Below are 17167 nucleotides of genomic sequence, written 5' to 3'. Positions count from 1 at the left end.
ACACACTTTTACACTTAGCTTTAACAGATGCAGAGGCAGCCAAACACACACACACACACAGACTGAGAGGAGGCCAAAAAATGTAAAGTGTATACTCGTACTCCCCAGATGAAAGCTGCATGCAGCCTATGTGTTTCATTCCAGTGTTAGCCAATAAAAGTGTCCTTGTGTGATGGGCCAGCCATTCCTTCCAGTCTTTAAAAAGCTCCTGTGGAATGGCAGAGATGAGTCACAGCTGCCAGGAGACCACCGGTCATGTTTAGTGGGACACAGAGTCAGTGACTCCCTCATATACTTAACTCCTCCATCTTTCCCTCTTTTCTCAGGCCAAGTCTTCACTAGTGTGGATTAATGAGAAAACACATCTTATTCTGTCTGATTTAGACCTCCATCTACATAAATGCATGTGGTCCACAACTAACAACAATAAAGAAAGCAGATCTTGTCAGGAAAAACGCTTCTGATGTAGAATCATCAACTTCAGCGACATGCTCGGGTGCATGTGTGTGGTTAGAATGTTCAGTAGTCACTTCTGGTGCTGTTTAAAAGCTTTAGTTTTGGGACAGCATATGGGGTCACTTGATGAAATTAAAGGGCAGCAGGAGACTTATGATGACATTTATTGAGACATAATTCAATTCAGGCCACTTCTGCCAAAGACACATTTCAATTGTAGCAATTGTGTCAATATGTAGGAAAGAAGGAAAAAAGAAGAGGTTAAAAATGAAAATATATATATATTTTAATGGAAGCATTTTTTAACCCTCCTGTTATGTTCGTTTTTTTCAGGAACAGGAACATAACCTGGGCATGTTTAATTAACCAAAAGTGTCAAAACTAAATTTAAAAAAATCACAGGAAACATTGTTTATATTTCATTAATAACTCACAGTTCATGGTTCAATAAGGATAATTCACTCTTTTTTCATAAAAAATGCATGTTAAAACTTTTTTTATGTACATTGCAAAGACCTACATATAAAATATAATGGTTTTAGATGACATTGATTTTTTTTTTTTTTATTTCACATTTAAATTTTTTTTGGTTTGATGAAAAAATGCTATTTTAAACTATTATTGGAATGGATCAATTTGACCCGCAACATTAAAGGAGGGTTAAATCTTAAAACTGAATAAAATATTTTATAACAGTGTAGATAAGAATACGTCTGATGTATGATGACAATAATTTTATTTACCGCAATAGTGGAATATCTCTGCAACCCAAGACCAAGTTATATGATATAGTTTGTATGGTCTATTCAAAAGAAGAACACACTGGACTGAGATGTTTAGTATGTAACAAATCAACATATGGCACACACACACACACGCACACACACGCACACACACACACAACAGAGAGAGATCAACAAGACAGAGGTCAAACAGCTGTCACGTACAGCAGTTGTGTTAGTTTGTTTATCTTATCTCCTCTTTGTTTGCACATTTTACTTCCTTCTGCTTCCCAACACACAAACACACACACACACACAAGCCAGCAAATGTTGCTTTGAGATCATCACATTCTCACAATTAAGATTGCTTGACAGAATAAAAGGAAAGCTTGATTTAATTTCCCTACAACAGCTGCTGTGCTTAACATCAGAAGGCTTCTCCCTGAGGTCAAAGGTCAGGGATCACACACACGTTTGGACATTTATCCCTGACGTACACACCGCCGCACAGAAGCTGGATTCTTTTCTTCACACACTGACAGAAAGCCACACAGCTGGAGCTCTCAGCGGATACAAACAGTGAACTCACACTGGGGTTATCTGTTACACACACACACACACACACACACACAGACACACACACCGAGCAGGGAGGTGGGCCAGCCGAGGCTATGAACTGTGGCTCAGAGCCCCACTTTCCACTGTGTGCTCTTCTGGCTCTACCAGTCTGTAAACACTTAGCCCTGAGCTCCACAGTGGGATTTAAAAAGAAGTCAGTTTGCACAAAGAGTCCTGAGATACAGAGCTCACTGCAGCTCATCAGGCCTGCTGGGCTGTCACCTTCTGCAGTGTGGAGCTCATCAGAGGTCCGTCAAATGTGCAACTTCAGTCTTGCAGTCAAAGAGAAACTGTGATTTTTACAGTGCTGACTGCATTTTTTACGGTTTTAAAGAAGGTGATAGAGAGTGGACAAAGTCTGCTTTTGACAGCACTCATTGGCCAGCATAAGCTTTGTGTGTTTGGGCTCCAACTGCAATGATCCAACTTTTATTTACTAAAAACCAATAGAGGACCAGAGAAACCACACAACAACTCTGTCACATTCCTTTCCACCTGTGTTTGGCAGAGAGGCTGTATACCTGGATAGCTGCTGACTACACAGCAGATAACATAACCCACTGTGATCCAACTCTTCACCACAGATTCTGCCTCAGAGTACAGTTCAATGCCACAATATCTTCACATTGTGCCAAGATAATAAGATGATGAGATTTGAATCACTTAAAGAACAAAGCAAAACTTTATTGACAGGAGGCCAAAAATCACGCTGCTTCAAACCGCTCTGTGTTTAATAAAAAGTCCTGTGTAGCTGGAGTGGGCAGAGGATAGCACTCTGACAGCCATGTATCAAACGTTGGCACTGAATGCTTGCTTTTTTGTTCTTTTAAGCGCAACTACAATCAAAGTGATGAACGCCCGCCTTTTTTTTTTTTTTAAACAAAAGTGGCATTATTGGTCTAATAATTCTTATTTCCTTAAGTAGTTTCATTCACAAATTGACCCTGTTCTGTGGTCCTGTGATTGGAGAAGGATGGTCAATGAGACCAGAACACCTTATTAAGTTACTATAGAATTTGATGAGACAGTGTGTAGGACATGTTCACTGATCTGACTCATGACTGGTTCATCAAAAAGTCCCTGAAGTGCTTTGACTGGATCTTTGAGACTCTTACAAGCTGAATTTTGTGATGTTTTTATGACAGGGAATGTACTGAAGTGTGATGTGGGAATGTGAAACCACAGAAAAAGAGGTGGTAGCATCTCGTTTCAGATAGGTTAACATTTAAAATAAAAAATATTTGCATAATAAGTGAGACGATGAGATTTTGAGAATTTTTTTTATAGGGGGTAATTAAACTTTCTGTGAGCAAAGTTATGTATTTCAGACACATAAAAACAGTATATGTAAAGTGTGTCTGGAGGACATAGTTTAGAAAAAAATGCTACAAACTCTTCAACAGTTCTTGAACTTTGGCAGGCAAAATTGAAAGGTATGTGATGGGAAATGCTCACTTTTTTTTTTAACAAAATAACTGACTAACCAAAATATGTCAATCATAGAGCTCTGCTTCTGACAGCACATGGGAATTTTCTTTCCCTTTCACCCAGCCCATCATACGTTTTTTACAAGTTTTAATTTCTGTATTTGTTTTAATATATAAATTCAAACTGTGGAGAGAACCTAAACACACACACACACACTGATCCCCAGAGGGTTTGCTAGTGCAGATGTGTGTGAGCGAGGCTGAGGGCCTGTCATGGATGAAGTGCACACATTCTCTGCAGTGGAAAACGCCTGTAGGGACGAGGGAGTGAGGGGGACGGAAAGAGAGAGGGACGTGGAGAGATAGATAGAGAGATAGAGAGATAGATAGATAGAAAGAAAGATAAGAGGGCGTGATGAAAGCTCATTGAGGAGGCACACATCTACATATGTGATACAAAGTATCGATACTCAAAAAAGTATCAATACTAAAAGGTTGTATCCGGATACAATACTTATTTTCAAAAGTATCGATATCCCCCCCAGCCCAGAGTTCAAACAAATTATTAAGCAGTTAAGTTAGTTATTTTTTTATCAAGCTTGCCTAACATTGTGCACAGCATACAAGCTCAAAATATTGTTCTAATTGTTATTGTTATTGTATTTATTTATTTTTTGCACTACCTCAGACCTGAAGCTTGTTATCATAGTTGCAGTTTCTTTTTGCACAACTGTTTATTATAAATGTTTAACCTGTGGTTCTGTTAATTTTTACATGTTGCATTTTTCTTGTTGATAAAAATATTTCTGTTAGATTTTGGGGTCTTTGTTTTTATCCTTGTGGTATCGAAAATGGTATCGAGTATCGAATATTTTCCTGAGTATCGGTATCAAGTTGAAAATTTTAGTATCGTGACAACCCTAATCTACACACGCTCATTTACACACCTGCAGGCCTATTTACACGAATCAGGAAATCACTAAAGAGAGTGGTGGCCACCTACAGCTTTAAATCCCTTCAGGCTCGACACTGAACCACAGAGGGCAAAGGTCAAATATTTATTACGCACTTGAACTAGCAATTCTTACTTAAATTTAAGCTTTGCTTAAGGGCCTTGAAAGTCTTTCCAAAACTTGACTATCATTACTGTAGCCCTGGAAGAAAACAATTATATTCCTCACTTCTGAAAACATGGTAGCAGATTTGTGCAGAGCTGCAGATCTGTCAAAGTCAACTCACAGAGAATTATCGTCTCATTATATTTCCCATCATCGGGTAAACACTGTCAAATTAACCGTGGAGTACTGGTGCTGTGTAATTACTGGAAAGTGTGGTTGCAATGGCATTCCAACACTACTGTTTCAGACAGAAGCAGTCCCAAGAGGACTCGTCTCCTTCATAATAGTTGTTTTCTCTTTTGAGTTACAGAAGAATAGAAGCACAATGAAAGTTATTGGCAGTCTTTTACGACTAACATACATGCTAAGGATGGTTTTCATTGTTGGCCAATTTGACAATAATCTGTTTGAATAATAAACGATCATAAAAGGCTGAGAAAAACAGAAGTTATTTACATTTAAGAAGATAGAACCACAATTTTTAAGCTGCATTTGCACCAAAGATCAGCATCCACTTCCTGTTCTGTGACAGAAAACAACCAAGAAAATGTCCTAAAGTTGTAAATGCGTTTTCAGCCAATCTTCCTTTCAAGATTACAAATAGAGCATGAAGCCCCTCATGCATGTCTCTTGGTCTAATTTTACAAAGCCTAGTTTTCAAAACTCTACAGTCTTAGTTATTTGATAGGACAACACGAGAGAAATATATTATGCATGCAACAAAAATACTTGCACCATCACAATACTGAATATGACTGAAAATGGCACCTATTAAAGTGCATTTCCAAAAATACACAAAGAAAAGTGTTAAAGTGTTAAAGTGTTTCAGTCTTAGTGCATACATAGGCTGAATAAAGAATTAATTCTGTTTGGGCTTTTTGCCTGGTTAGAATGTGATAGATTAAGAAAATTTGAATGTTAATTGTTCAGATATTAAGTTAAAAAAGTCATAATTCCAATAAATAAATCTGTAAAAAATGTCATGGACCCTCTGGCAGAGTGCCATGGACCCCTTTGGGAATCAGTCAGTACGTTTACATGACACTTGAAAAAAACAAATTATTGCCTTAATCTGACTATAACTGGATGACTGAAGTGCATGTAAATGTGTAAACTGTTCGAAACAATCATCTTGAATTTGTTTGACTTAGATTTTTTCCTGCAGGACGACATGCTTAAAAGCATCTCAGTGCTCAGAGAGAGTTAACTGACTGAAATGCTTGACCGCAGTAAAGAATGTAACCATGTGATCAGCTGGCTGTCAGTCAGCAGCAGCAGCAGCTTCTCTCTCTCTCTGCACCACAGGCAATGGATGAACCAGGCCGTGTCAGCCGTTTGACTCTGACAAGTTCAAGATCTGGAGTCAAACCGATGTTAGTAACTTCTGACTAGTTTGACAAATCCTTTACTTTAAGGCCCCGGGAGAGTTGAAGTCAGTCTCCAGCACAGCACACTGACCTATTTCTGTTCAGATTAACAGAGAAGATAATGTAAACATATAGAGGCATCCACAGATGAAAGAGATGGTAAACAGTGGTATTAATGAAAGCTCAGATTCTGATAAGCGCTGTGCTGGAACACAACAAATGCTTATCTGACTGGTTAGGAAGTACTTCCTCTGCCTTGGATAGCTAAAGAAAACAGTTTCAATGCAACTTTACTGTTTTTATGCCACAGAAATCTGAACTGATTTTCCAAAACATGCAAATGATCAATGAGGAAGAATGCGCCGAGAGGAGCAGGAAACACAAAATTTTGCAAAAGTAGTAAACTTTGAGCACATGTTAGTGTAGTCTGTCACGGTAATTACAGTATGGACTTATTGTATGATGTATGTACATGACCACAATTATTGTGGCTGACTTTGATATCTCCCGTTGTGTTTCCTGCTGGTTTGTTTACTTCATAATGTCAGCAACACTTTAGCAAACATGATGTTTGACAAACAGAAGGTTTTACTGACTATTATAAGACCTGGGTGCAGCGAACAGAAATAAAACATAATTTCTGCTCTGTTGTTTTATTAAAAAAAAACAACTAAAAACTATTTTAATATCTTTTACACACTTCTTAAGAATGAAGTTCACTTCTGTGTGAAAGGGTGCACTTGCATTAATCCTATGATATTATTATCACTGTGTAAAAAAGGGTCATACAAATACCATAATATCTGCACAAATTCCCGGGACAATATACACTGTAAAAAATGTCTGTAGATTTTACGGTGAAAAACTGCTAAACCATGACAGTAAAAGACCGTAAAATGATAAATGGGTTAATTCAGTTTGAGTAACAATGAAACACCGTACATGTGTATGTGTATGTATATATATATGTGTGTGTGTGTGTGTGTGTGTGTTTGTGTATATATATATATATATATATATCTCAGCCAATACAGTATTTTTTACAGGGTTTTTTTTAGAAGAAAAATACACTACTCCACTGTAAAATACACTGGCACCATGGTTGTAACAAAAATATACTGTAATATATATACAAGCCATCAGTGTAATTTTTGCATTTATCTTTTGTAAAAAAAAACTTTTTCTAATTGTTAAATGTACACAACACCATACCTCTAACAAAAATATACTGTAATATTTAATGGTAAAATCTTTAATTTATGCAGCATTTATTAGGTATTTTTGTTGTCAATTATATGGCAGAACAGCGTTTCTTTTGATGGAAAAACTTTTTCTTTATATGGTCAAAAATTTAATAAAATGGCAATCTAAAACATGAAATCAACAGTGCAAATATCTTTTTACCGTAATATAAAAAAGTTTTTTTTTTTTTTTTTACAGTGTATCGTCTAACAAAAAAAAGTTATCATGACAGGCCTAATGCCATCAACAAGGAGACATGGTGAAGCTCTGAAGCAACAGAGGATGGTAGGGAATAACTGCCAAAGCTTGTATTTTGCTTCATCTGTGTTTTTATGGATTTATCCAAGCATCACTCACCCTGTCTTTGTCGTCGGCCACGTCACAGAGTACATCATCGAGGTCGAGGATGCCGCCGTCTCCGTGCTCCAACCGGTGGACCTGCAGCCAGTAGCTGGCATCCTGGAAAACAAGAGGAAATAAAAACATTACAAAACAAAGCCAGAAGTAAAATGAAACATGTGCATTACAATAGAATGATAACAAGGATGAACAATGATTAATCCTTATATTTAAGCCAGAGTATGTGACAAAACTAAGAGGAGAAAAACAGTCGGTAAGAGAGTTGATTAGAGGGTTGTTTAACGCTTTGACAGCACCACTGACAAGATAAAAACGAGGTATGAATAAAAGCCTAAATCCGCCTGTTCAAACTTCAAAGAGGCACTTAAGTATGACATTCATTTTGTCATTGTTGGCTCTTCAAGAAGGACATTCACAATCACCGGAGCCAGAGGGGAATCCCACTTACAGCTACTGTATAATTGTGTCCAATTTCTTGTCAAATGTTTTGACATGAAAAACACACGCAAAGGTCACAGTGCATTAGCAGGAGAGAGGGGATAAAGGAGAAGTAAAGAGGGGGATAGGGGCAAGAATCAAAGGAGAACACAGCAAGAAAAAAGTGAAGGAGTGGAAGAAAAAGTTGGATACTGAACTATTTATTAATATTCATTAGGGTTGTCAAAAGTATTGAAACTCAAAAAAGTATTGATACTGAAACGTTGTATCTGGATACAATACTCATTTTCAAAAGTATCGATACCTAGCCAAGGAATGAACACTTAAGTTAAGTTATTGTTATTTTTTTTTATCAATCTTTCCTAATATTTTGCACGGCATACAACCTCAAAATATTGTTCTAATTGTTATTGTTTATTGTATTTATTTTTTGCACTACCTCAGAACTGGACGCTTGTAATCATAGTTGCAGTTTCTTTTTTGCACAACTGTTTTTGATTATAAATATTTAACCTGTGGTTCTGTTAATTTTTACATGTTGCATTTTTCTTGTTAATGAAAATATCTCTGTTAAATTTAATAATCAATAATGTTTTCATCCTGGTGGTATCGAAAATGGTATCGAGTATCGAATATTTTCCTGAGTATCGGTATCGAGTTGAAAATTTTAGTATCATGACAACCCTAATATTCATACAAAAATGCAGCTCGGCGTGCTTTGAACACAGCATTATGGGAGATATTATAGAACGAGATGGGCAATTAAACGTACAGTATTCCTTTCATCGCAGTAAACAGAGTCGTAAAAGGAATTAGAGATGCCAGATTATTGTGAAAACTCACGTCAGCGTCTTGACATGCAAAACCACATGCACAGAAATATAAAATGACACAATGTGTACAGTGCACATTAATGCAAGTGCACATCTGTAAGTGTATGAGCGTGTGGGCATCTTTGACGTAGTCAGCGTCGAGGCGTGACTGCTCGGGTTGAACCCGCACACTGCAGCCCTGAGGGTTACAGCCTCATTACCCACTTGTACAGTTTCCACTCCAATGCAACACATGGCGCTCGCTGCAAAGGGCACCAGACACATTATAGAGGGATAATAACACTTCTGCTGTGTTTAACTCACAAAATAACACTAGATTAAAGGCTGCGCTGGGAGAAAGATATGCAGAAAGAGGAGGAGAGAAAAAAAAAAGAGTGAGAGAGGTGGAGAGTCAGAAATGTAGCGACTACACAAAAAAGTTATTAAAGAGGAGTTGGCAACAGTGAATAATAAATCTTGTTTTTCCTCATAAATATGCATATCTTAATATTTTCTGGCTTGTATTGCTTATTAATGAAAGCATTTATATTTTATTTGAGTTTCATACTGAAACCAGGACAAATCGTTCTCTTTTTTTTTTTTTTCAATGATGCAAAACGGCTTTTTATAAAACAAAAAAAAGGTGTAAATGTGTCACATTTGTATTTAAGTTAGAAAACTGTACAGAAAGATTTAAACTAAAATTGTAAGTGAAGCAACAAAGTCACAGAGATCAAAGGATGCAACAGAAAAAGAGGGGAAAAAAGGTTGCATTAGTATTTTCTATATGTTGTTTCCTGTCAGCGACACACACACACACTGTCAGACCGCCGTGACAGATGTCAGCATTTGTGACAGCCTGTGTCACTTTGTGTAACCCCTCTGACACACACACACCCTGTGGACTCCAGCTGATGGAGCTCAGAAACACACCCTGTCCCACTGTAAATGTCCTGTCTTTGAACAGACCAGAGGTTTGTAATTTCTCTCTCCTGGCATACACAGAGCAGAGAGTCTGGAAATCAAAGTTCTTATCGGACACAGAAATGCAGGAAGTAGCCAACGTTCACTAGATTCACATCAGTCAACAAAGCAACGCAAACAAAAAGCTGTGGGTCTGTGTAACAGCTTGTTTTGGTCTTTTAAAAAGCTATGTCGGAAACAAGAAAATAACAAAGACCTGCATGTCCAACTGTTCTTTTCATGCTCCAAATTGTGTCTGTTGTGGGAAAGTAAGCCACAAATTACTGCCTTTAATGTGATTCAGCTAAAACACATTACAGCTTCTTGTTTTGAATGAGCTGAGACAGCTCCTGGAAACCTTTAAAACTAAATTAGTTGATTTGTGGCACAAGATCACTGGCAAATTCGATGATAGGTCACGTAAAACATGGAATACAGTTCGTCTTGTGCACTCTTTCAATGTAAGATGTGCCTGAACACGGATAGAATGAAATTAAACTATTTTCACTATGTGTCACATGTTCCCTGACATATCTGAACGGAGCCTCACACATCATGCACACAAACAACAACACGACATGAGGATTCCAGACTGGAGCCCTCAGGCTGAGCCAAGTTTAGAGCAGAAGAAGTGTTGTTATGATGGCGTTGATATACGAGTCTGTGTGGGCTTATTATGTGTTGACTGGTGGCCTATATCTGGATCATATAGTGTGTATTCTGTTGGGACTGGGCAGGGCGGTGCCACATCAAACACTGTGTAAAATGTTGTGTGTTAGTGTGTCAATCTGTGGAGCCGAGTTCTTCTGGTAAAAATAGCTCACGGCAAAATGTCACGGTGCCAAACTGCTGACAGCAGACCGAGTCGCGTAGTAAACAGAGTATGAGACACGGACACACAAAGAGCTGTGATTTAAGTTTATACACTCTAAATCAGACCTGGGCATTAGGCGGCCCGCGGGCCACATCCGCCCCGTTGGCTGTTCTTGTACGGCCCTTGAGGTTACCCAGAAATTAGAAATCAATACAACCGCAGTGCTTTTATTTTGAAGGTGATTTACGTATATCTGAGTTGTACTTCAACAAACAAGCACTTTTACTATAGTTAAGACAACAAATATAGCCACCAATATATATGACAGAGGAAAATAAACTTTAACAAACCTTGTGTCCTGTCAGCCGCCACTATAGAAGCCTTTTAGATACTTTATATAAACTTTATATGAATTACGAAGCACTCGTTATTTACCGTTCTTTTTTTCATTTAACCGTTCCACCTGTTATTTCCTGTCTCTACCTTTCAAAATTAAACCACCCGTTTCACACTGGACGGCACCTTTTCAAAATAAAAGCATCAAAACATTGTAAAACACCATAGACTGTATAAAACACCTTGAAAATTTAGAAAAATGGGGGGAAAAAAGCTATATAATACAAAAACACTAATAGGAACCTTGCTAAAGGTCATTTACAGTTGTGTTTAAAATAAATAGAAAAGTTCAGTAGCAGCTCCAAACCAGATAATTTACTGTATTTTATAAAGTGATTAAATTAATATTTAGCAGAATTTAGTTCAGAGTTTTGGTCCGGCCCCCGCAACCTTCGTGGTATTGGTCATGTGGCCCCTAGGGAAAATTAATTGCCCACCCGTGCTCTAAATGGATTCCTGCCATCCTTACTGTCTTGAATATGTCGTGAGATTAGAAAATATCATCTGACAAATAGATAATATACACTTTTTAACTCGGACTCTCGCCTGTTCCCTCAGGGACTAATAAAGATTCCCATGACGCTAATCTGACAGGCCCCTTATCTAAAGAACTGCATAAAACCTGAGGAGGGATCTGAAGTGAGATCAAAGACCTCATCGCCTGCTGTGGTCCTCATCAGCCCAACAGACCTGGAGGCAGGCCAAGGCCGGGACGGAGGAGACGGGGAAAGCCCAGCGAAGGACAGCCAGACCGTCCAGGAGCTCACTGCTCTCACAGCACCATAAAAAGGAAGGGCCAGGAAGAGGTCCAGGTCTAGGGTGCACAGGATTATGTTCAAATCATGGAATAGGAAAGCAGAATCAGATACCCATCACATAAAGGTTGAACATAATATGAAATATTTGTATCGTATATGATATATAACTCATGAATTTCTATTTATGGTGAAGATAACTATACCAGTAATGATATTATATTTTCATATGATATAGATGTAAGATAATAACTTTTATATTCAAACAAAAGTTAGGATAAGTAATGAGTGTATAAGTTCACATGAATAAGGAAGCTGGTTAACTAATAACTCATGGAGAATTAATAACATCTCAGTCCTTTTCCAACATGTAAACCAAGGTCATTTTTTCTTTTGCTTTATAATTTCATTTTCTGTCAATATTGGTTGTTTGTATGATCATTTCTCTCTTTTATATGCATGTTCAAAAAAAATCCCTAACCTAAAGAAAAAGTCCAAATGGATAATTTAAGGTCTGACAGTGATATTTGATGGTTATAACTTTTCCATTGACAAAAAAAAAGGGGTTTAAAAGTTTGTTATTCACATTTAGTTTTCTGAAACAGTATGTTTAGATATGCAAGTAAGGTGTGAACTCATTACAAGTGCATATATATATATAACATTAATAATAATAATTTAATTAAATTATTTTTCCTCCTTTTTGTTCATTTTCGTTTGTGTATGTGTATATGTGACTGTTAACATGTACATATATGTATAAAAAATAAGAAAAGGATAATTGTATTCCTGTAATTGGAAATTTCTCATTGTTTTTTTTTAATAAAAACACTTTGAATAAAAAAAAAATAAAAAAAAACTTCAGCTCAGATGATCCCACACACACCAACACTGCAGAACACAAGAAGAATCCAGAACTCAACAAGTCTTCTTTTCAAATCAAAGCATCAAATGGTTGCCCAGCACAATAAACAGAGTTTATCATGGCAACAATGACTCTGATCAACTCCATACAGCTGAGAGCTGTACGCAAGCCTACCAGCAAAATGTCTGTGGAAGACTCAGACTCACAGTCAGAGGAAAGCGACTATGAGGCTAAGTTAAGTGATGGTGAAGTTGATGACGACGATGAGTTGAATTACCAAGAGCTCGTCAACCTGCACAGCAACCTCATGCGCTTTGAAGGCATCTACCACAACAATGCAATAATAGACAATGAGGTAGGGCGGATCATTTCATTTCAATTGATTAAACTATTAAATACTCTTGTAATTAATCAATTTTTAATGAGTGTGTAGTCACAAGAGGCTATATGATGGTTTAAAATTGATTCCCTACCACTGAACAATGTTATATATTACACATTTTGTTGATGACTGCAAGAAAAAGTATTCCTATAAATTGGATGAAGAATGACCCCCCCCATGATCACTCAGTGGTTACAGAAAGTGTGTCCAAGTGACTGCCCAATTACAGCTAAAAGTACCTGTTTTTATGAGAAGGTGGACCCCAGTTACAGACTATGTCGCTTAAGACTCTTATACACTATTAATATCTAAAATATCCCTTTTATTTTTTGGAATACAGAACCAGATAAAATATGTGTAATACCCTTTACAGTGCCATTTGTGTGACAGATGAGACCCAAGCTCAAGATGTTTTGATTTGTTTTCCTTTGTGATGTAAATTGTCTGTAAATGTGCATAAAGGCAATAAAGTTTAAAAAAATAAAAAAATTGATTCCTAGCAGTTGCAGCACGATGCTTGGCCACGCTTTGACTCTGACAGTGCAGACTCAGACAGTGGAGACTGGGGTGTCTTCCAGGACCTGATCCACGGTGTGTGGGAAAACACTTTCTCCATAAGTTCCTCCACATCATCTGGCGCCATGACGCACGAGGACGGGCCGGGCTCTGACACGGAGAATTCGCCTCCGAGCAGCATACAGGACGACATCCAGCTGTATGAAGAAGTGGTCACCACGTCCTCCTCCTCCTCCTCTCTAGATGATGTGGACTGACGGAGGTGAATGTAGAGGATACACAGTATTTACAGGACGGAGTGGAAGAGGGCCGGCTGGGAAGCTGTGAGCAACTGTCTAATAAACAACTACATTGATCTCTTAACGCAAAGTGAATTCATTTGAGGAACCAGGATCGTTAACGGTGCAGGATATGAGGCTCTGCGCCCCTGTGACGCCTCATAGTCATTATGACTTTAGATGAGCTGAACTTCCACTCAGGTGGTTTTGTTAGTTTTTTACGTGGCAAGGATTGTAGAACCTGATAATGTAATAAATTTCTGATAATGTAATAGACCCGATAATGTAATAAAAATCTGCACTAGAGTCCATACGAAAATGTAATAACACCTGATAATGTAATAACTTCCCGATAATGTGATAAAGTGCATTTCCCAATAATGTAATACACTTTTTACCAATAATGTAATAAAGTATAACACCAAGCACCTTTAGATTTCAAGAAGCTGTTGAATGCATTCGTGTGTCATGGATACCTCGTTTGTGAAAAACGGATGAACGGGTCAAAAGTTAATAAACATTCAACTTTGACCTGTTGGTGGCGCTAGAGCTCTTGAGCTAGAGTTGCCTACACAGTATCATCACTTGAACCCAAGTAATGGGTGGTCTGCTGTTAAATTATTACAATATTGGGGAATTATTACATTATCAGGACTTGCAAAATGAAGGCTAACCTGATAATGTAATAACCTCCCATTCATGTAATACTTTATTACATTATTGGTAAAAAGTGTATTACATTATTGGGAAACGCACTTTATTACATTATTGGGAAGTTATTACATTATCAGGTTTTATTACATTTTCAATGGACTCAAGTGCAGATTTTTATTTGTTTATCAATTATTGTCCATTTGAATGAGATTTATGTTTTTTCTGAGTCATTTTAACAGCCAACATGGACTCCTCACTTCAAAATCCAAGTAGATTTAATGTATGAAATATTCATATTGACAGCAAACCTGAACCTGAAGTGTATACATTGATTCTAAGGGGAAAAGGGAGATTTCTCAAATGAGCTTTATGACAGAAAAGAAATTCAGACCCAATCCAAAATGTGGTTGATCTGAAAAGTTCCAAATAGAGAACCATTACATTAAATATGAGTATATATCATTTTTGAATTTCTGTTTTTGGGAAGGATAGGTTTGATTGATATCATTGCTTAAATTATATTTTTATGACATAGATAAAAGATAATAACTTATATTGATACATGGTTAAGTAAGTATTGAGTGTATAGGTTCAAATAAATAAGGAAAATGGTTAAAAATCAACTAATAACTTATTGAGAAAATTAATAACTTATTCTCAGTCCTTTTCAAACATGTAAACCAAGGGCGACGATTGTTTTTTTGTGTTTTATACTTTTTCATTTTCTGTAATTTTAGTTGTCTGTGTGATCATTTCTCTTTTTTTACATGTTCAAATACAAGTTCCTAACCAATCCACAGAAAAAGTCCAAGTGGATCATTTGGGTCGGACAAAAATGTGCTGCAGCATGATGCTCCGTGGATTAAAATGCAGGTTAAAACGTGGAACAAGACATTTTGCAATACCTTTTCTCATTCACCAAATCATTCTTATCTCTTTCTTTTACACTCTTATTCTCTAGCATTACCACCTCACACTCCTCCCTTTCCTTGCCCTCATAAAACTTTAACAGAATGCTGTCCGGCACAGTCCTGACACACATTAAGACTCATTTCATATTCAAAAGTGCTGCAGTGAGTCCTCAGTGGGAATCCTCCACCTTCTATCTAGCTCCATATAAGCCTGCGGTGCTGCATTGACTCTGGTCTACAGCAGATCAAAACGCATCTCTCGTGTAACTTCATTTGCAAGTTTAGTGTGACACCGTTTTGTGCTCTCTAGAGTGTTCCTTCCCCATCACTAAAAAATGCATTTCTGCAGCCTCGTCCCCACCTCCATCTCTGTTAAGTCATAATGACTGGTGCGGAATAACACATGGAAGATCAGAAGGAATAATTAAGTGATTGTGGATTCAGGATTTAGAGCAGGAAGGGGTTTAATTTTACACCAAGGCCAGATGGAGACCAAGGGGAGGAAGTCAATTAAAGGAATGAGATGGTAGAAGCTGCTAAAAGTAAGACAATGTGACACTTATCTTGTGGTGATTTAAAAAAAAAAAAAAAAACAAGCACACGCAAGCAAATACAATCTAAGCCAACACATGCTTTATCCTCACAGCAGGTAACACTAGAGAACAGTGGATTAACAACATACAGCAGGCTTATTGTCACTTAATGTAAGAGTGTTTGCAACTTCTTCTTCTCAGACATCCAATTAAACAGTTTTCACCATTTCCTATGTTCACTAGAGCAGGAGTTCTCAACCTTTTTGAGTCGCGACCCCCAATTTAACATGCATGTTGTCTGCGACCCCGGCTCACTGAACACAATCTCACGCGCGCAGTTCAGATCGTACAAACTCAAGACGAATTTTGGACAAATAATGAAGCAGAGAACAACTAAAACATCTCTCGGTCTTTGCATTTATATATTTTTTTATATTTTATTGTTACTTTTAATCTAAGTCCTTTGCTATCAGTTTAAAGGTCCATTCTGACCTCCTGAGTGTGTAACAGTCAGCTTCAAGCCAGAGACTCCTTGTAAAGTAAAGTAAGACCTTGCTACTTTTGGATTTGTCAGAATAGACACAAAATTACCCAAAAAAGAAACAAATTACTAAACTAAAGTAAACGAAATTAAAACTTTCTTTGCATTCATGTCAACAGCAGTTTTGATGAGGTAATCTTGTAAAAAAAAAAAAAAAAGAAAAAAAGGGAAACACCCGGCTGCTCTCTAAGTGCTCAGTGGAGGACTAACAGCAGCTCAGGTTTGACTGTAAAAATATGAAGCTGCTGAAAAAAAAGCTTGTTTTGGAAGCGACCCCTCCCTGGATAAATAAAGGTTAACTACTACTTGTTTCCACATGGCCTCAGAGAATGTCTTAGAAAGAGCTGATAACTTCAAACCTTTAGGAAAATGAGCTGACGTCCATGTGAGCTGCCAACTTTTCAAACAACTTCTTAAAATATTAGGAGCTATCTTTATCTAGCAGAAAACAAACATGTCTCTGGTCCGCTTATCAAGCCTGACAAATCCCCTTTTAGTCTCTGATGTCGTGATGTTTGCACGGCCACGGCTGCACGTGACCTCCACTGCAGGGTCACAGCAAGGTCGACGTAAGGAACAAAAGAGCCTTTCATTGAAGTAGAAATGACACCGGTGAGACGAGGGGCGGAAATTGGAAAATGCCATTCAAGTGCTAGGTGATGCGTGTACGACCACAGGCAGATTTTTCTACAAAGACACATGTGTCAGTGTTGCGGGGGGACGGGGAACTGCCAGTCATGTCCAGTCACAACTACGACTTCAGAAAAATGAGAACTTTTATACTCTTGAAAAGTTCAAGACTGCCATTTGTGCTGTTCAAGATGGGGATCAAACCAGTTTTACCTTAGCAAACTGTCTCTTTTGACAAGTATAAATATTTTAAGACTGCAATTTTCAGCTAATATCAAATAATTAAAAATGTTAACCCTCTGAAGCCTGTAAACGTATATTTTTTTTGAAAGAAAAAGCTACACCCTTTAAGAAACTGCAAAAACAGGG

General features: G+C 37.5%; 1 protein-coding gene across 3 annotated transcripts in view; it reads right to left on the bottom strand.

Annotated features, from left to right (window-relative positions):
* Positions 1 to 17167, bottom strand: part of LOC131979811 (partitioning defective 3 homolog) — a 293005-nt gene that overhangs the window by 238275 nt on the left and 37563 nt on the right. For all 3 annotated transcript variants that reach the window (XR_009395141.1, XM_059343852.1, XM_059343853.1), the window contains exon 2: positions 7308 to 7409. Coding sequence is in view for 2 of the 3 variants with exons in the window: in XM_059343852.1 (XP_059199835.1) it covers positions 7308 to 7409 (102 nt within the window). In the remaining variant the exon portion in view is untranslated. The remainder of the gene's footprint in view (positions 1 to 7307; positions 7410 to 17167) is intronic.

The sequence above is a fragment of the Centropristis striata genome, chromosome 11 (assembly GCF_030273125.1).
Source record: "Centropristis striata isolate RG_2023a ecotype Rhode Island chromosome 11, C.striata_1.0, whole genome shotgun sequence".
NCBI lineage: Eukaryota > Metazoa > Chordata > Actinopteri > Perciformes > Serranidae > Centropristis > Centropristis striata.
This window is presented reverse-complemented; position numbering and strand designations above follow the sequence as displayed.